This window comes from Dipodomys spectabilis, unplaced genomic scaffold (assembly GCF_019054845.1).
Source record: "Dipodomys spectabilis isolate Male_0828 unplaced genomic scaffold, ASM1905484v1 ptg000496l, whole genome shotgun sequence".
NCBI lineage: Eukaryota > Metazoa > Chordata > Mammalia > Rodentia > Heteromyidae > Dipodomys > Dipodomys spectabilis.
Genome location: NW_024871173.1, coordinates 181233 through 202367, shown reverse-complemented (window position 1 = coordinate 202367; position 21135 = coordinate 181233). Strand labels below are relative to the sequence as shown.

The window sequence follows — 21135 nt, the reverse complement described above, 5'->3', positions numbered from 1 at the left end:
GTCTCCTCTTGGAAGTGTGTTCAGATTCCGTGGCCACCACAGCTAAGTGAGGAACAGGAAAGGGAGAACAGGATGAAGTGTTTACTTTGTCCACAGAAATTCATCTTCTGGGGGCTGGGAAGGTGACTCAGTGGTAGAGCACTTGCCTTGCATGCATGAGGCCCTGGGTTTGATTCCTCAGCACCACATAAGCAGAAAAAGCTGGAAGTGGCGCTGTGGCTCAAGAGGTAGAGCGCTAGCCTTGAGCAAAAGAAGCTCAGGGACAGCGCCCAGGCCCTGAGTTCAAGCCCCAGGACTGGAAAAAAAATTATCTTCTGACAGTGGAGCAGTCAGCCCTAGGCATTGGCTTGTTTGAGTGATCTCACCCCCATGTGCCGCACGAGTATTTTGATGAATCACTTTGACACATTTGCTTCAAGTCAACTGATCAAATCACAGTGATGGATGAGTTATGCCACTGTAGATGAGAAAGGGATTCAGTTGAGAGGGAGGAGAGAGGGAAGGGGACAGTTAGAACTGAGGAGGAAAAGGGAAGGGAATACTTGCCAAAATCTTCCTCTTAAATTTTACATGGCTTGGGGTAAGGGACAGTCTCCCATATTTCCTCTTCTATATGTTGAGACAATTAGACCCATCATTAATGCCGAATTCCTTCCCAACACTAATTTCCCATAGCCTTCACGAGTCTGTAATTTTATTTCTCCTGATTAGAACTTTCTTCTCCTGCTTCCTTGACTAGGGTTAGTTTCTTTGTTTTTCTCTAAACCACTGATTTTCTTGAAAATTATTTTCATTGTTCTTGCTGACTAGTTTAAAAATAACTTCAATAGCCCCCATGGAAATGATATGATTAAAGTACATTTGATGCCTATACCTGTCCAATATAGGATGTTCAAATATTTAATATTGGAAATACAAGAAATATGTGTATTTAATATATAGTTATACATTACATGATATATATTTATATATAACCACACACTAAAATATATAAGAAAAATAGTAGCCAGGTATTAGTGGCTCACATCTATAATCTTAGCTACTCAGGAGACCAAAATTCAAGGATCACTGTTCAGAGCTGGTCTGTGCAGACAAATCCATGCTATAGTATTATTAAAATGTCACTGTCCCAAGCCAGGCACCGGTGGCTCACGCCTGAAATCCTAGCTACTCAGGAAGCTGAGATCTGAGGATCGTGGTTCAAAGCCAGCCCAGGCAGGAAAGGCTGTGAGACTCTTATGTCCAATAAAACCCACTAGAAAACGGGAAGTGGTGCTGTGGCTCAAGTGGTAGAGCACTAGCCTTGAGCTGAAGAGCTGAGGGACAGCGCCCAGGCCCAGAGTTCAAGCCCCATGACCGACCTCCCCCCCCCCAAAAAAAAAAGTTACTGTCCCAATTTGATTTTAAATAAAAGACTCAAGTTCTCCTTGTGACTCGCTTTCTTTTATTAAATAATAAAGTATAAAATAAATAATGAAAACATGGGATTGTGCTTCTGGGCCTATCTCAGTTGACTTAGGATGGTGTCCTCTAGATTCATACATGGTGTTGCCAATGACAGGATTTCTTTCTTTTTAAAATTCTGTATAAGGGCTGGGAAGGTGGATCAGTGGTAGAGCACTTGCCTTGCATGCATGAGGCCCTGAGTTCAATTCCTCAGCACCACATAAGCAAAAAAAAGAAAAAGAAAAAAATTCTGTATAATATTCCATTGTGTGTCTGTGCTGTACCTTTCCCCTCTGTGCTGATATTGGGGCTTGAACTCAAGGCTTGTGTATTGTCCCTTAGCTTTTCTGCTCAAGATGGTTCTCTGCTACTTGAGCCACAGCTCTCCTTTCAGCTTTTTGCAGGTTAATTGGAAATATCAGCCACATGGATTTATCTGCCCAGGCTGGCTTTGAACTTTGAGTAGCTAGGATTACAAGTTTGAGCCACTGGCTCTTGGCTTTATGCCCTACTGTCCATAATGAGCACTTGGATTATTTCTGCAACTTTTCTGTTCTTTGATGAAAACGGCAGTTCAGCATAATGATTTAAATTACTTTGGAGTTGCTGGATCATATGATAGTTCTATTTTAGGATGATGAATATATTTATCTTCATTTGACCATTCCACAAATGCATGCATGCATTGAACTATCATTTTGTACTTATTTTTAATTAAAATTTAAATTAAGCCAAACAACACTAAGAGCTAGTACCAGTGGCTTATATCTGTCATCTTAGCTACTCAGGAAAGAGAGGTCTAAGGACCTCCATTCAAAGCCAGACCAGGCAGACGAATCTGAGAGACTCTTATGTCCAATTATTCAGCAAGACAGGCCAAAAGTAGTGCTGTGGTTCAAGTTGTAGAGCACCAGCTTTGGGTGAAAAAACTAAGTGAGAGTATGAAGCCTTGAGTTCAGCCTGATGCTAGCACACAGACAAGACAGACAGCCAAAAATCAATAAAAAATATGGTAAATACTTAATCCAGATCTGAATGAACGATAGGTCACATATATCAGAAGAAGATATTAGGTTAGGTGTGGTAGCACATGCCTGTAATCACAGCACTCAGTCAGCTGAGGTGTCTGTGACACCCTGCCTGAAAACCAACGCCACACATATATACATGCATAGATGTGTTTATACACTTATTTCATTCATTCTTTCTCGGCTCTGTGTACTCTGCTACAGTTTTTGAATTTTGCTAAGGAAATATTTCTTGTGCAAATATACATACATGCATTCAAGTCAGAAGTCTAAAAGTCTGACATTTTGCTATTTGAAGAATTTCCTCTATCTGTGGTGAAAAATTCAACTTTACTTGAATCCCTAGACTGCTAGTCAACATGTCTACCCCAAACGCCTCTCCCACAACCCTTCCAGCCAGGGAGACCCTCATCTGCCCATTTTAGAGAGAATGCAAGTGGCTCTCTTAGGAAAAGAGACGAGGCGAGATGTAAAAAGTCAGCCTTTTCCTGAGTCTTTTATTGTCTTCAGCCCACTTTCCTCACATACCTACTTTCCTAGAAGATGCTAACCGGTGACAGAAATGCTCCACCAAGGCTCATGCTGCTTTCCTTGGTTTGTGGATGCACGCATTCCAAAAGGTTGGTAGCACATTTATTTTCATTTGTGTAAGGATGTGCATGTAATTTCAAAACAGTGTGTTACTTTATGAATCATAAAACATATCAAGATGTAACTTAGTTTTCAGAATTTGAAGGTGAAGCCAGAGGTGTAGGGCTCAAGTTGTCATACCGTCGAGTGGCTTTTTGCTTTCTTTTGAGGTATTGTTGGGTAAAGAAGAGTCAGTCAGTCAACCAGTGTGACCTGAGTAGAGGTGTATTTTTCTCCTGAAGGCTCTTTTTAGAGCTTTTCTTGGAATTCCACCTACTCTCTTGCCTGAGCTATTCCATCCAGTGCATTTCCTTTGAGGTCTTGTTTCTCTCTCCTCAGACTACTGGTCTGTTTCCCAACCTTGGTTCTTACTTCAGTTTACAAGAAAAGATACACCTAATTTTTGCATCATTTAGTTTTGCAAAATTTCCACAAAGACTCTGCCCTAACCACAGACTTCACAGGAAGGCAATCTCTCCATGGCCACAGACGGTTATTTAACAGTTCTAACCTCAGCTCTCTAATGTTGAGCCTGCATATAAAAGCGTTCCATGTAAACAGTATTCTGTGAGGATTTAATGGGGCGGTAGTGTGGTATACATACTCAATGCATTTGCACAGCTGATTTTTCTCTCTCCATTTGGGATTTTTGAAGACAATTCCATGTTTACACCGTTGGCATCTGTCTTGACTGAATTCTTTTTTTTTTTTTTTTGGGTCCGGTTGTGGGGCCTGAACTCTGGGCCTGGGCGCTGTCCCTCAGCTCTTCAGCTCATGGCTAGCGCTCTACCACTTGAGCCACAGCGCCACTTCCGGCTTTTTTCTTTTTGCTTATGTGGTGCTGAGGAATCTAACCCAGGGCCTCAGGCATGCAAGGCAAGCGCTCTACCACTGAGCCACCTTCCCAGCCCCTTGACTGAATTCTTATGAATAAAGCCTGGTCCCTACTTCTAAATGTATTTATAAAAGAAAATATACATTAAATTCAAAGGCCAATATCATTTGTGAACGTAGTTGAGGAGAACATGATAGTAAGATACCCAATTCTCCATTTTCATCCTTACTAGGAAAAATAAAGATGGATCAACTCAGTTAAATGAACCATTTCAAGTTGTCAGTAATCTGGAATAAACTTGAAGATGGCAGAACAGCTTTAGAAAGAATTAGCCATGATGTTTATTCCTGTCTTATGAAGGAGCAGAAATGTTGCTGTACATAAACTGAAAATACACAAAGGGGCAGTGGTGAATTGAGCTGAGTAGCGGTGATGTAGGCAACCCACACGGCCATAGTCTGTGTCTGATTTCTTGCCCTGCAACTCTCCTAAAAGGTATGGAGGTCAAGACAGCAGGGCCTGCTCACACTGAAGAACGGGTAGGTCTATTCTGGTCTCACCTGGAGGGCCGAGGCTCGCTTTCCTTTCTGGCTGTCCAGGTGGAGGGAGGGAGGGCAGGGCTGCTTCAGTCATTAGGGTCAGCGCGTGCCAGCGAGGAACCGCTGGAGATGCGGGCGGAGCGGGCGGACTTCCTGTTGTTTGTCAAGTAGACACTGGGATTAAGTTCCCTTCTGGCTCACCTGGAAAACAAGGGACTCACTCTGAAGTCTCTAGGGAGCTTACTTGGAAATATTTTTTGTTAGGTGTCACTGGAGAGCTTCAGTCCAGTACCATTGTCTGAGAGTTCTGAGCATCTCCTTTGGGTAATTTGTGGAAATTTGGAGGAAAAAAAATCCTGTGGAGTCATGAAAATGCCAGTTAATGAAAAACTGAAAATACATCCAGAAAAGGCTGATGATGTGGAAGTATTTGGGAGATCATGCAGAATATTTTGAGGTGTACTAGGTTGGGTAGGGGACCACATGTCTGTAATCACAGCACTCAGTCAGTGAAGCTAGTCTGGGATATACGGCAAGACCTTGTTTCAAAACAAACACCATATATAGATGCATATCTGTATATATATATACCCATTTCATTCATTCTTTCTCAGCTATACAGTTTGTTTTTTGAGTTTTACTAAGGAAATGTTTCTTGTGCAAATATACATACATGCATACAAATCAGAAGTCTAAAAGACAGTGATATTTTGCTATTTGAAATTCAAATTTCATGTACCTATGATGAAAAATTCAACTTTACTTGAATCCCTAGACTACTAGCCAACATGCCACCCCAAATGCCACTCCCACACTTCCAGCCAGGGAGACCCTCACTGCACATTTTGGAGAGAATGCAAGGGGCTGGGCCAGCCAGCAGCATCTCTTCTTGGATAAGAAGCTCCCTGTGTCTACTCACAAGGAGAAACTGCCTTTGCACCTTTCAGGGAAGTGTGGTAGCTCTTCATGTACACAAGTGCAACGTATTGTTAAAATATTTAATTAGCACATGGGAGCTGTGACTTTTCAGTGCTTGTATACAATGACCCAGTCAACTTTTCCTTCTCCATTCCTCCCCCTCCCCCTCGCCACTCTTCTTAACACAGTTTCAGCAGGTTTCAGGTTCTATTTTCATACGGACATATAATGTACTCACCTGTGTTCACCCTCCTTCACCCTCTCCATTAGCTCTCCAAGTCCCTGATGGTGTCTGCCCTCAAGGGAGCAGGGATTATTTTTCTTTCATTCTCTTTTTTCATTTTAGTATAGACACATGAATAAGAAACACATGAAAAATAGTTAGCATTCTTAGCCATAAGTGCAAATCAAAGCCACGTTAAGATTCCATCCTATCCGTCAGAATGGTCATCATAAGGAGACACGGTGAGGCTGTAGGTAAAAGGAACTATTATGGGCTGGGATGTGGTTTAGTAGTAGAGTGCTTGCCTACTATGCCTGAAGCCCCGGTTCAATTCTTCAATACCACATAAACTGAAAAAGCTAGAAGTACTGCTGTGGCTCAAGTGGTAAAGCACTAGCCTTGAGCAAAAGAAGGTCAGGGACAGTGCCCAGGCCCTGAGTTCAAGCCCCAGGACTGGCAAAAAAGGGACTATTATGTGCTTTTGGTGGGAATGTAAATTAGTGCAGCTACTGTGGAGGTTCCTAACACAAAATAGAACTACCCTATGACTCTTCTATGCTGCTCTAGGCATATATCCAAAGGAGTGTAAGTCAGTAAACAAGAAACATACTCACACTCCCATGGTTATTGAAGCTGTTCACAATAGCTGAAGTGTGGAATCGCTGGTCATTTTGGACATGTGGATTCAAGCAGAGGCTCTGACGAGCCAAGTCAACCCAAAGCAGCACCCTGCTGAACTGCCACGCATCAGCAGAGACTTCCACACGCATATAATGTTTCAGAGAAGCTTAGCGGTATCAATGCTTGACCCAAGAAATCCAACAGCTTTTTTTTTGGCAGAGAACAGGTCTGCATAGCAGCCACACAGAGAGACTACTTCTGCACGGCTCAGATGGACTTCACCCAGAAGGCAGGAAGTGGCTCCGTCTAACTCAAAACACCCAACAACCCCAGCTAGGCAGAAGTCTTCTACCTCTCCCCGCACTTCAGAGACGCTTCACACTAGACTTGCTTCCTGTGGGAGGGCAAATGGGCACGCGTTTCAGCCAAAGCTTCCCTCCATAGGTCTATCTCGAGAGACAGACCATCATCAATTGGCAATTAGAAGCCAGCTTGCAGCCCTGTAGAACCACAGATCACAAATAGCTGCATCGATGGACCAGACAGCATAGTTTGTGAGAAACTTGGCCAGAAGAGCTCTAGTACGTAGAAAGTAGCGCTTCCAAATAGTAAAGCCCAGCTTATGGTCACTGGACAGTGGGGTCCAGCAAGCACCGACAGGCTACCTCGATGCCAGGGCGCCACAGACTTTCAGTGTGCAACAGTTCAAGATCTGTGAAGCACGGTAACATGAAACATAGACGGTGAGGGGAGTCTGTGATAAAAGCAACACATACCACAGCTGAGAGATACAAAGTAAAGCATTAGAAAGTACTGTTTTATTACTGAAATAAAACAGACTTTATCAGTGAGCTGGTAACTTGCCTGAGGCCAAGAACTGATTCACCACGTACACCACAGCCTCACTGGTCACTGCCTTCATTAATTCACGTCCCTCGGCGCTAGCCTCCCTCGGCCTTTTAGAACCCAAGCTCTGTGAAGGCTGCATTTCCCCAAGGGCATGCCTAAGAATGAATCTAGAAATCACGGGCCAGGCACTGTGGCCACCACTTATTAACGACACAAGAGACTCATCACTATGTGTTGACTCTGCCCGACATCTCTGGGCGGAGAACACCCACAGGACACCCACGCGGGGTCAGTGACAACCAAGCCGGTGGCTCGGTGGCTGCGTCACTGGGTGGAGGAGCCGAGGGGAAGTGCCACTCTAATGTCCACCTACGAAGGACAGGGGCCTGCGGTGCCCGGCCTCCTGGCATCTCTGGGAGAACAAGGATGGTTTCAAGAAGCGGAGTCTTAGAAGAACTGACTGGCAGAATCCTGGCAACCGGAATGGACAGTCATCAGCATGGGGACTGGTTGTGGGCGACGCTGGGCTTCCGTCTCTCCGTTGCTAGGGAGGAATCTGGAGTTACACAGCATTGGAAGTGGCGGCAGCAGCGGAGAGTGGTTTCATGGGTCCTCCCAGCTCTTGGGAGGTAAGGCAGGAGGATTCAGAGCTCCAAGCTAGCACACAGAGTGAGCTCTTGTCTTGAAAAAGGAAAGTCCCACCACCATCACCACCCCCCACCCAGACAAAGTTTTTGAAATGTATTTACCTTCGACTTTTAAAAAGCTGATGCTTGTGAAGTAGATATCTACCCTGCAGAAGGCTTAGATTGGGCCTACCTCACATACCGATCTGTTACACACTTCCAACGTTTACAATACTCCCTTGGGTGAGTTGAGGTGCATATGGTCAAAGCACTTTTGTATGTGTGCACGAAGATAAAAGAATGGACTGGAATTGTTTTCAGATGGGGCAGGGGACGAGGGAGTGGTAGGCAGGTGAATTCATCAAGGCATATTGTACATATGAATCGCAGTATCACAATAAACTCTCTTGTACAACTAACACAGGCTAGTGAGAATCTTTTCAGTGAGTTTTAGGTATGAGCACACTGTTACTGACTTTGACATGTGATGCAGTGGGTCTCTTGTACGTCCCCCTCTTATCTGGTAGAATATGCCTAACAGCTCCCCCGCCACCTCTGGCCTCTGCTAACCACCGTTTTCTCTGCTTATATGCATTCAATTCTCCCCCACCCCCCTTTTTTTGGGGTCTGGTCATGGGGCCTGAACTCTGGGCCTGGGCGCTGTCCCTCAGCTCTTCAGCTCAAGGCTAGCGCTCTACCTCTTGAGCCACAGTGCCACTTCCGGCTTTTTCTGCATATGTGGTGCTGAGGAATTGAACCCAGAGCCTCATGCATGCGAGGCAAGCGCTCTACCACTGAGCCACCTTCCCAGCCCTGGGCATTTAGTTTTTAAAGTTTACTTCATTTTACCTTTTTATCAGTTGTGGGGTTTGAATTCAAGGCCTGGGCGCTGTCCTGAGCTTTTTTGCTCTGCCACTTTGAGCCACAGCACCAGTTCCATTTTTTTGGTGGTTGATTAGAGAAAAGAATCTCATGGACTTCCCTTTGACCCTCAGATCTCAGCCTCTTAAGTAGCTAGGATTACAGGTGTGTGAGCCACCGGCGGGCACCCGGCTTTCCTTATGAGTTAACAACTATCTACCTCAATGAGCATCAGCTGACGATAAACATTTCATCTAGGGAATTTCAACTCCTCAGAGCAAACAAATGAGGTGAATGTAAAGAGCAAAGCTTTTAGTAGGAGGGTGGAGCCTGAGAGCGTTGTGGATGTGCGTGGGGACAGAAGTCAGATAGTGTGAGGTTACACATCTGAGTAGCAGTAACTAGTCATGCTGGTGACTCACAGAAAATTAAAATGACCTGTGAGGACGTCTTCAGCAGAAAAAATATCAAATTAAAGAATGAAGTAGACAAAAGAAAAAATATGAAATAGCTAAATAATAAAGGTTTATTTGTGTACTTCTGTATGTATGTGTGTATGTATGTATGTATGATCTGTGTGTCTTTTTTGTTCAAGCCTAGCACTCTACCACATCAACCATAGCTCCACTTCTAGCTTTTTTTGGTGCTTAATTGGAGTTATGAGTCTCATGGACCTTCATGTCTGGGCTGGTTTCCAATCCGGAAACTCAGATCTCAGCCTTCTGAGTGGCCAGGATTACAGGCATGAGCTACTGGTGCCTGGCTTGTTGCTCATTTTTTGTGAATCCTTAACCTGGTGTGTTAATATTACACTGATGACAATGTAAATTGTTGGTTTCCTAGTGGGGACACAGCCTAGGAACTAGGAAGTCTCACTAGAGTGTTTGGATAGAGCATTTGGAATAAAATTGAATTCCAGTCTCCAGCTTTCCTCAAAAGGTATACCAAATCATTTTTAAAGAAGCAAGAAAGATATGGAAATACAGTCATTTGCAGTGTGACTTATCTTGTGTATGGCGTTCCAACAGACCGCTAAACCAGACATCGGAAGTCAAGATCATTGCTCTATTTTCTATTTATTACGATTTGAATCTAATTCTACTTCAGGCCTCTGCTTAAATTCCTAGCACTAAAAAAAAGATTTATGTATATTATATGAGACTCTTCACAATTAGAACTGGAAACTTCCAAGATGAACCGCATGCATATGCTTTCACTAATCAATTTAGGTGACTACAAACTGTAATGATAACTGAAATTTCTTTTCTTCAGAGCTGTGTGTGCGTAGCAGTGGCTTTTTGCCGTGCTCTGTGTTGGCGGTGCCTTGCAGTGGGTGACAGCGTGTCACCCGGCGCAGGAAGGAGTTGAGCTGCTTCAGTCCCACCCTTCACTGTCCCGGCCTCTATGTGCTAGACTCCACCCGGTTTTTGAACAGGTGAGAGTAAAACTAATTTTTAGGTGAGCCAAATTAAGTCTCTAACGGCTGCTTCTTCCCGTGGGACACTTAGGGCTATTCCCACATTGCTGAGTGGTTCCGGAATCAGGTGGACAGCTTGCATCAGACCACGCGCTCCCCACCTGCTCCCTCGGGGCGGAGAGCACCACACGGGATAGCAGCGGCTAACGAGGCGAGCACGCACAGGAATAGCCTCGGAAATAACGAGGGAAGGTTTGGGAACTTAGAAAACTTTCTTTTTGTGTGTAAATGAACAATAGCCAGGGGACTTGTTACGCTAACAAGTAATGTTTAGAGTTCTGTCTCCTGAGGGCCCTTTCCTCTTACATCACACATAGTTAAGTCTAAAACATAAGTGAGTTCCTGGAGGAACACGCGGACACAGGGGTAGCGACCAGGAAGTGAGTGTCACCCTGGGACTGAGGGAGTATTGTCCCCAAGCATCTGCAGGAGGAACCGTGGAAGCGAAAAACAAATGAAGGTATTAGAGGATGCAGGAGTTGGCCTGAGCCTCAGTCACGGTGGCTCAGGGGCCTGCAGTGTGGCAGAACTTCTAGAGCTCAAAGCAGATAATCCTGTTGCCTTGCCATCAAGTTTTTTGAGTAACATGTAAATAGAACATTGGAAACAATTTTTTTGTTAAAGTAATTTGACTAGCGTCTTTCTACTCTTTAAGAAACACAGGGAAAACATCCTCAGAAGCGTTCCTCTTGCACATTCTTTGTTGTTGACATGGGTGTCAGCTGACTTTCAAAAGTATGCACTTCTTGGGGCATAAGATCTTTTTTGTTGCTTCAGGAAAAGAAAGAAAGAAAAATGAAATTAGGATTTGGTTATTGTGACTCACACTTTGTAATCCTAGCTACTCAAAAAGAGGACATAAGAAGGATTGTAGTTTGAAGATAGCAAAAATTGGAAGTGGAGGTGTGGGTCTAGTGGTAGAATACCAGCCTTGAGTGAAAATGCTAAGCAAGAGCACAAGGCCCTGAGTTCAAGCCCACTGTTCACTGTGCACATCCAGCAAAATGGGGAAACAAAATATTCACTGGGCGCAGCTGCGGCTGCTGCGTGTTCCTTGCCCCGCCCGGCACTTCTCCTCAGATGGCAGCCGCACAACCTTCTGACATTGCCTTCTTGTCTTGGTAAATCCCTAACCAGTCTTTACTTTTTCTTACTCTCCTGGCTTGGTAAATTTTTACCAACCCTTGGCTCCAAAAGTCCGTGGTAAAGCGGAAAGACTGCTGACCATGGTCTATCTTTCTGAGGCTTTCTCTCTCCTTTCCCTATCCCTGCGTCCTACGCGGGTGAGGAGCTGGCTGCTCTGCCCTCTCCATTTCCAGTTCCTCACACGTTTACTTTCAAATCCTCTTATTCACACCTCAGGCAACATCTGCCCCGAGGAAGGACTGTTTCTGTGTGTAGAGGACTCAGTACTGGTGGTTAAGTCCTTCTTGTCCCTACCCTTCTTTGGTTCAATCTGGACAGAACTGTGTAGGTTCACTTCCTGTTGGAGAGACTTCTCACCCCCAAGTGAATGACACCTTGCAGCCCAGAGCTGTCCTCCACTCCAGGGCCCTTTGATTCCATCAGCTCATTAGAGGCCATAGTGGACCCAGCCCCTCCAGCTGATTGAGCCCTTTCTCTCCACACAGGACACCCAGGGAGACTTAGAGCACTGGACTCCCCTCTTCTGACAGGGGGGGCGTTACTTCTGACTCACCATGTGCCGCATTCTCCAACACTGGGTTGATTTGATCCTCAAATGCTTAAAAAACAAATCTAAGGGCTGGGAAGGTTGCTCAGTGGTAGAGCGCTCGCCTCGCATGCATGAAGCCCTGGGTTTGATTCCTCAACACCACATAAGCAGAAAAAGCCAGAAGTGGTGCTGTGGCTCAAGTGGTAGAGTGCTAGTCTTGAGTTGAAAAGCTGAGGGACAGCGCCCAGGCCCAGAGTTCAGCAGGCCTCATGACCAACCAAAAATCCCCACAAAAACCTAATCATTCCTTGTCTAAAAGTTTTCTGTGACTTAGCAATTAGAGGATGTGGGGCAAATTTCTTTTTTTTTTTTTTTTGGTCAGTCGTGGGGCTTGAACTCTGGGCCTGGGCACTGTCCCTCAGCTCTTCAGCTCAAGGCGAGCGCACTACCACTTGAGCTACAGCGCCACTTCCGGTTTTCTGGTGGTTCATTGGAGATAGGAGTCTCACGGTCTCTTCTGCCCGGGCTGGCTTTGAACCGCGATCCTCAGATCTCAGCCTCCTGAGTAGCTAGGATTACAGGCATGAGCCACCAGTGCCCGGCTTGTGGGGCAAATTTCTTAAATTTTTGTTACCATGTTCAAATTTTGTGTTTTTTAAATGTGCCCCATGATTTTCCTTCCTATTTTGCTTCTAAATCAAACTTTGATGGGGAAAATAATTTTTTTAATTTTTAATTTTTCTACCAGCAATGGAGCTAGAATTTAGGGCCTCATCTTCTTGTTTAGCTTTTTATGCTCACGTCTGGCACTCTACTGACTAGCTATAGCTCAAACAGTCTACTGTGTTGGCTCTGAATCATGATTTTCAGATTTCAGCCTTCTGGGTAGCTTGAATTATAGGTGTAACTGGAAAGAATTTCTATTGCATATTTCATTATATATATGTATATATATATCCAGAATCACTACTTGAAATTTTAAATTATTTTAATCTCTTTGCCAAATTCCTCCAATACATTGATTTTTCTTCAAAACAGTGATTTGATTTTAAATTCTTCCTGTGATCATACATCTTCCTTTAGGGTTGTTGTTCCTTGATTCACACTAAATTCTGTGTGTTGAAAGTCCGTTTATTCCAGCCCTTGATGTCCTCTGTCTGTCTGTCTGTCTCTCATCTCACAGGGCCTTTCCTGCCCAGGGTGGTTTCAAACCATGATCCTCAGTTCTCAGCCTCCCAAATGGCTAGGGTTACAGGTGCGTGCCCCAGCATACGGCCGTGCTCATCTTGGTGCAGTGTGTGCCAGTCCCTGTGTCCTCAGTTAATTGAACAACCACCTCTCCACCCCCCAAAAAGCCCACTGTCTAGAACTGGACAGCAGAGGGCAGCCAAAGCACAGGCTGGCAAGCTTCTACCACCAATGAGTGTGCAGGCGGGGGTGCCTGACTAAAATAGGCCGCACCGGTTAGCTGCCTCCAGGGACTCCGGGGCTCACTTCTGTAATGCAGTGCTGCTGGCCAGCCGCTCTGACTGGAATGAAGAGCGGGCACTGCTGTCCTCTCCGTGGCCATTTTCAAGGGCTTCAGCCTGCCGTCACTCACAGCGCCTCCCTGTGCTGAATTACAAGCTCACAGGTGGCACAGTTTTCTCCAGACTTCTTGGACTTACCGAAAGATTGACGCCAGTGACTGGGGATTCGGTTCTTGTATCCCTTCTCCATTCAGGTATCTGTGGAGCACTGCAGATTTTGTCATACAAGGCCGAGACTGAGATTATCCTTTAAAAAAACAGGAAAAAAATTCCTTTCAATAATATTCTTGGTAGAGAAAATGGATATGTCCCTCCAGCTCCCTTGAATGCTGTTATTATTATTTTTTAATCGGTCGTGGGGCCTGAACTCTGGGCCTGGGCGCTGTCCCTCAGCTCTTCAGGTCAAGGCTTGCGCTCTACCACTTGAGCCACAGCGCCACTTCCGGTTTTCTGGTGGTTAATTGGAGGTAAGAGTCTCACAGACTTTCCTGCCTGGGCTGGCTTTGAACACAATCCTCAGATCTCAGACTCCTGAGTAGGATGGCAGGTGTGAGCCACCGGCGCCCTGCTTTGAACACTGTTATTCTATGGGACATATCTACCCTGCTACCCTGGGAACAGGACCTCTTGGTTATAAAGCTCCATTTCCTTTATGTTTTGCGTTTGTTTCTTCTCTGCTCAGTGGCCCAAGAAACTGTCAACAGCCGCAGTGATAAGTGCTAGAATATTATTTTTCTTTTCCTCGTCATCCTCTTCTTCCTCCTCCCCCCTTCTCTCCCTTCCCCCTCCCCCTCTTCATCTTCATTCTTTTTGTGTATGTGCTGGTCATGTGGCTTGAACTCAGGGCACTGTCCCAGAGCTTCTTTGGCTCAAGGCTAGCACTCACTCTACCACTTGAGTCACAGCTGGGCTTTTGTTTTTTTGGTGGTTAATTAGAGCTAATAGTCTCACAGACTTTTCTGCTTAGGGACGGATTAGAACTGTAATGGTTTCAAGCTGCAATCCTCAGATCTCAGCTTCCTGATTAGCCAGGTATATAGGTGTGAGCCACTGGTGCCCAAGTGACTATCATTAAAGTTATAAAAACAACAGATGAACAGCCTCAGAACTTAAACTTTGGTGTTTTTCGGTCTGGATTTATTTTTCAAACATTCTGTTGATTTCAGAGAAAAATGAAGCATAGTCTCCAGCTCACACTGGGAATAAAAATGGGAATAATATCATAAAATGGGAATAATATCTATCAATATTCTTCCCCCTTCTCCATGAGCTAGTGACTGTTATCTGTCACCAATTTTACTCTTATGGGGCTTCAATTTTAACTCCCTCTACTGACCATTTAACTAAGAAAAATCATATGGCAGGGCTCCTCTCTGCCCCATCTCCAATTTTAGACTAGCTCTATCTCTCCTTCTGAGAAAGCTCCTTAGAAAGGCACACCTTTGGTTCACACTTGTAATCCTAGCTATTCAGGAGGCAGAGATGATCACAGCCATTAAACTACTCTTGTCTCCAGTTAACCACCAACAAGCCAGAAGTGTAGCTGTGGTGAGCTGGAGAGCTAACCTTAAGCAAAAGCGTTTATGTCCTGAGACTGGCCGCAAAGGGTTTTCTCAGGCCTCTCCAGCACGTCACCACAGAGAAGGGTGTCTGCGCCCACCACCCCGCAGCGGCTGTGAGAGCGCTTTCCGAGGCGGGGTCTGTGAGGGTTGTGCAGCTCCCTGCAAGGTAGTGGAATATACATTTGTTTGTCCCACTTCCCCGACAACTCGTGAAGCCCTTAGAATCTCCCTGGTGACACCGTCTTTCTGAAAACGGATGATCGACTGCCCCTGCCGGCCCCTGGAAAGCCCACAGCAGGGAGAGGAGAGGAGTCCCCTGCCCACCGAGAGCCTGGCCACCCATGGCCAGGTGCACCGCCAGGCCTGTGACTCCTATGAAATGTCCAGCAAACTTCCCAGGACAGGATTTGATGCTTCCGAAGAGCTGCGCCCAGGAGGATCCTGGAAGGCGGCCAAGGAAGGGTGGGGAGCCCACTCACTCCCCATGTCCCCGAACCCTCTCCTGTCTGCGTAATGAGCCAGCACGTCTGATCTACACTGACTGGTCAGGAGCCAGGTGAAGCACACTGGGCTCTCACGAGGTCGGCCCCAGGATCTGTCAGCTCGCAGGTCTGCAGGTCCCGGCTGAGAGGGACAGCTGGAACTCAATGGAAGGAATGGCTCTCCTCTGGGCCCCTGCTTCGGAACCTGCTGCTTGCTGGGCGTGGAGAAGTTCCCCACACCCGTGACTCAGACACGGCCCATGTTGAGAACAGCAGCAGACACTGAGACTGGGTTTTTGACTCACTGGCTTTCCCCACCCCACGAGTGGACACGCAGGGGCGGTGTCCTTGGTCAGCGGGCTGGCTCCCTCTGCTGCTCCCACCTCCTCCCCTGTGAGACGCCTCGGCCCCAGCTCGTGGTGCTTGCTCAACTTGCTGAGTGCCCCATTAAATGAGAGCTACACCCACCGAGAATGTGCAATGAAGTCTAGATTGTTCTTATTGGTGGCGGGCAGTCTGCTGGGTGTGACCCTGCACTTGGTAATGATGTTTAACCAGATGATGTTTAACAAGACACAGCTTGCAAGATCAGGGCTCAGTTAGTTTTCTGGCAAGCATCTATGACTTTCATGGATATGAGGTCTTAGACCCCCATGATAACAACAAAAAACCAGGCTGCCAAGGGTAGAGTGGCAGAGAGGAGGCTGTAGAACTGTGCCGTTGTAGTTAGCCAGGAGAGATTTGGAAAGAAAGATGTAAGCAGTATTTGGAACAAACAAATGGGAAAGGTGGGTGGAGTTGGGAAGGAAAGGTCTAGATAACCAATGTTTGAACAAAGATCATGAAGGCTTTAAGCTGTCAACAAACGAATAGGAAGAGTCCCTGGAATCAGCAAGGCAATTATCAGGAAAAAACCAATTAATCCGATTCATTAATTTGATTCAATTGACTAGGAGATTCATCAAAATGATTTTATGGGTACTATTGAGTAAATTAGCTACAGAATATTGTAAACAGGTGAATGTATACAAATTATGGATTCATGTGTATGTATTTCACAAATATACAGATTTTAGTCTCCTGTATATGAGTTTTGCTATAATAGAAGATATGTGTTGAACAAAGAAATGGTTAAATATATGTGATTCTTAATCATCTGTTCAATTGTACAAGGCTACTGTACTTCATATTTTGTTCAGATGTTGGCACCTCATGTAGACAAATCTTACTACTTTATCCATTCACCCAGGGTTACTATTTTCTTACATTCTCTCATATGGTTTTGCATGCTCATGCGATTACAGGATAAAGGGGATTTTAGCTGCCTTCCCGGTTGGACTCTTCAGAAAAAGTTAGCCTTGAATGAGCACAGGCCAGCAACTGAGTGTCTCAGTCACAGTCTGGCACAGTGGAGTGAGCAGTACCCAAGGGGTCTATGTCATACTACTAGCATGCTAAAAGCAGACAGCACAACAAAACCTGATATTGAGCTCTTTATTTCTGTGTAGTTTCAATTTCATAGGAACTTAGCATCAAAGTAAAGAGTAGAATTAATGCCCATAATCCTTCATGAAGATTCACCCACTGTTAACACTCCTACTCTTTTTGCTCTATCACTCGGAATACTTTCTTATCAGTTGACCACCTCATTATTGTTTTCTTCAAATATCTGATTATGGGTTTTCTAGTCAGAAGAGATGAGAAAGTATCAGAGAGCACTTATTGTAACCAGAAGCTATAGTATCACTACGATGCAATTGTGTGAGGATTTTGAAAAGGGAAAGGAGTTTGGAATGGAAGAACTTTGCAGTACAATGAAGCAATTCCTGGAAAGCCAGAGGAGAAACAATAGCATAAGACCGTGAACAGAAGATGGCGGAGAGAAGGAAAGGAAGCCATTCAGACTAAAATTCCCTACTTCATTGTTTCCTGAAAGAAGGTCTCACTGTGAATGTTTTCTTCAGAGCCCTGGTGACACTGCTGTTCCGAAGACTGTAGATCAGAGGGTTTAACACCGGTGTGAGTATGGTGTAAAAGACAGACACCACCATGTCCTTCTCAGGGGTGTGGTAGGAGCCGGGGAGCATGTAGGTGTAGATGGCAGCACCGTAGAAGAGAAGGACCACGGTCATGTGGGAAGAGCAGGTGGCCAGGGCCTTCTTCCTGCCCTCTGCTGACTTCATCCTGTGCACGGTGAGGAGGACCAGCGCATAGGAGGTGGAGATGACCGTGACAGGGATGAGCAGCATGAGGACGCAGCACAGGTACATGAGCGTCTTGTAGAGCGAGGTGTCTGAGCAGGAGAGCTTCAGGACCGCGGGCACCTCGCAGAAGAAGTGGTGGATCTCTCTGGACTTGCAGAACGGGAAGGTCATGGTGACTGGGGTGAGCATGAAGCCGTCCACAGAGCCCAGGACCCAGCAGCCCAGTGCCAGGACCAGACAGGCCTTGCGGCTCAGGAGGACAGGGTACCGGAGCGGATGGCAGATGGCCGCATAGCGGTCATAGGACATGGCGGCCAGGAGGAAAAACTCTGCACCTCCTAGTGTCAAATACAGGAACATCTGTACCCCACATCCGGAGACAGAGATTGTGTTAAAAACAGAAAGGTGCCTTTTCAGACGAGGGCCTATGAAGCCCCGGCTCCTCCTTCCCGTGGCTCCGCGCCTCTCCCGTGTGGAGCAGGGTGGGGTGGAAGGGCAGGGATCCCGGGCAGGGGCAGGGGCTGAGGGCGGGAACAGACGTGTGCCCCTGCCTGCTCCTGGCTGCCTTTAGTCCTGGGTGCTCGGTGCCTTGAAGCACCTGTAAAGATAGCAGTGTGTGGTATTTTTCCTACACCCTGAAAATGTGGCGTGGGAGACCTGGGCGGGCACACTGGGAGACACGCAGAAGGCAAGGTCACAGGCCCCTCACAAGTACACAGAGCTACGTCCCCAATCTCAGGCAATCTGTGTGTTCTTGAAGATGGAGAGGCCTGGACCACAGTCTGTGGTGCTCTTGAGATGAAATGATCTTTGACACTACTTGCCAAACGCTCAAGGATTTTTGCTCTTTCAATGTTCATGTGGTGACGGTCGCTGTGGGAACCGGGAGTCAGGCTAATCAACTCTTTTTGAACCATGGATTTAGCATCCAAGTCCAAGGTACCAAGTGGATTCAAGGAGAGTGGTAAGAATCACACAGGCTTCCAACAATGGCTGAGAAGAGATACACAATGACGCTTTCTCATTTTTAAGGCCTATGTATGAGAACACATATTATCTTTTGGTTTATCCAGAATCTTACACTAAATGTTGGGGAAAATGCCAAAGGTCGGGGGTGAATGGCTAGAAAATGAACGTGATTGATTGTCTGAGAGGCTCTGGGTGGGAGTTTGGGAACAGACACTTGCTGAATTCAGTGTTCAGTGAAGAGCCTGTCGGTCTTGAGCATGGACGGATTGGGGGCCATTTTGAAGAGGACATCTACAATACTGTGGAGGAAATGAAAACCAATGACAAAAACAAAACTCTAAGAAAACTTGCCTCCTACTTGGCACACTGGTACAAGTTGGTGGGAGCTCACACGTGACAAGTTATCTCACCTGGACCATTGTATAGACGATCGTCGGGACGAGGGTTCAGCGGACACACGTGGAATGCTAGAAGGAACACAGCGGTCTGAAGTCCAGGAGAGGCAACCAAGCCAAGGCTCGCGGGGTCTGACCCCGCAGGGCCGAGGCCCCCAGCGCCCCGCGGGCAGTGACATCCAGGCCCGGGTGCCCGCCCGCGTCTCACCTCATTCCTTCCGGGGCTTGCTGTGGCCCCGCAGCAGCCTTCTCAGGGCCCCCTTCACCTCCTTGTTTCTGAGCGTGTAGATCAGAGGGTTGAGAAGCGGGGTGACAATGTTGTAGAAGAGGGTGAGGAACTTGCCCTGGTCCTGGGAGGCGCTGTTCCCCGGCTGCATGTACATGTAGATGATGTTTCCGTAGAAGAGCAAGACCACTGTGAGGTGGGAGCCGCACGTGTTCAGGGCCTTCTGCCTTCCCGACGAGGAGCGGATGCGCAGCACGGCCCCGGCGATGTAGCCGTAGGAGACCAGGATGAACAGCAGCGGGGACAGCACGATGCCCACGGCCAGCACGAAGACGGTGCCCTCCACGGCGGCCGTGCTGACACAGGCCATGCGGATGAGAGCCGGCATCTCGCACAGGAAGTGGTCCACCTGGCGGTGTCCGCAGCGGGGCAAGAGGAGGGTCACGGGGGACATGACCAAGGAGTTGGCCATGCCGCACCCCCAGGCCACCAACACCAAGCCCTGGCAGAGCCCGGGACCCATGATCACCGAGTAGCGCAGCGGCCTGCAGATAGCGGCAAACCTGTCATACGCCATGACGGCCAGCAGCAAGCACTCCACGCCCCCGAGCCCCAGGAACAGGAAGAGCTGGACGGCACAGCCTGCATAGCTGATGGTCTTGTCCGGTCCGCTGAGATTGTAGAGCAGCTGAGGGATGGAGCTGGTGGTGAAGCTGAGGTCCAGGAAGGAGAGGTGGGTGAGGAAGAAGTACATGGGGGTGTGTAGGTGGGGGTCCAGCCGCGACACCAGCATGATGGTGGTGTTGCCCACAAGGGTCAGGAGGTAGGCTATCAAGATGACCACAAAGAGCGTCCTCTCCAGCTGGGGGCTGTGAGAAAAGCCCAGGAGGACGAAGTGGTCTGGGGTGCTGCCGTTGGCGCCATCCATTGTCTAGTGGACCTGCAGGGAATGATACTCCTAACCGGCAGAGGAGACACTCACGGAGCGCCCGCCGTCACTCGGCTGTCCTTGGGCATTGCGCTCCGCCTCGTTCAGCCCCAGCACCCAGGAAGTTGGGCTGACACTACTGTTCTCATATACACAATCCGCAGGGAAGGAAACTGAGGCATGTGTGATAATCAAACGGTCTTATGAAGAAAGACATCAAGTTGATTTTGCACCCAGGAAACATGAATTAGATCTTTATTTGTAACCATTGCTGGTTTTGCCTCTAACACAATGAAGACAATGAGCAGCCCTGCCTCAGCTCGACCTTTGATTCTCCAAAGTGCCACCTCCCTAGCTCTTCCCGTCCAAACACTGCAAAATGACTGTTGGCGTTCAGAAAATATAGACTAGAAGGGGCCTTTAAGCATCACAGGATTGTCCACTTACAAGGAGACTGTTTTCAATAAATTTTCTGAAAAACATTTTGATAAAGCTCAGTGATACATCATGTATGTAGCCTCGAAATGCTAAAAACGATTATGAAAAAGTCGCTATGTCATTAATGCATAAAATGTATGCAGATGATAGTACATTTTATTGATTACCATAAAAATATACACAACTCTGACAAAAATTAAAAGTTAGTCAAAATGTATGTATGAAGAACACAAACAGTGTCATTAGCAGGGGAGAGAAATGCTAACAAAGGGAGCTGGGAAGGTGGCTCAGTGGTAGAGCGCTTGCCTTGCATGCATGAGGCCCTGGGTTCAATTCCGCACCACATAAGCAGAAAAGGCCAGAGGTGGTGCTTTGGCTCAAGTGGTAGAGCGCTAGCCTTGAGCTGAAGAGCTGAGGGACAGCGCCCAGGCCCAGAGTTCAGGGCCCATGACTACCAAAAGAAAAAAGAAAAAAGAAATGCTAACAAAGGTGGAGATGCTGTGCCACGCTTCACTTCATAAGATGAAGTCAAGTGTAGCCAGCATGTGTCCCTGTTCCGAGCTCCAGTGTCCAAGGCTCCAGCACTCAGCACCTCTGAACCAACCGTCCGTCCCTCTGGGAAACCACGTGTGGCCATAAGAAGTGATCTCGGAATTCACGCACATTTTGGCTGA

General features: G+C 46.8%; 1 protein-coding gene and 1 pseudogene across 1 annotated transcript; both read right to left on the bottom strand.

The window, feature by feature from the left end:
* Positions 1–17215: 17215 nt before the first annotated feature.
* On the bottom strand, positions 17216–18365 carry LOC122098955 (annotated as a pseudogene).
* A 332-nt stretch (positions 18366–18697) lies between these two features.
* Positions 18698–20023, bottom strand: LOC122098954 (olfactory receptor 2W3-like). Its single transcript, XM_042669528.1, is given in 2 exon segments — positions 18698–18773; positions 18885–20023. Coding segments are annotated over 2 exon segments (1215 nt in total).
* Positions 20024–21135: the final 1112 nt, after the last annotated feature.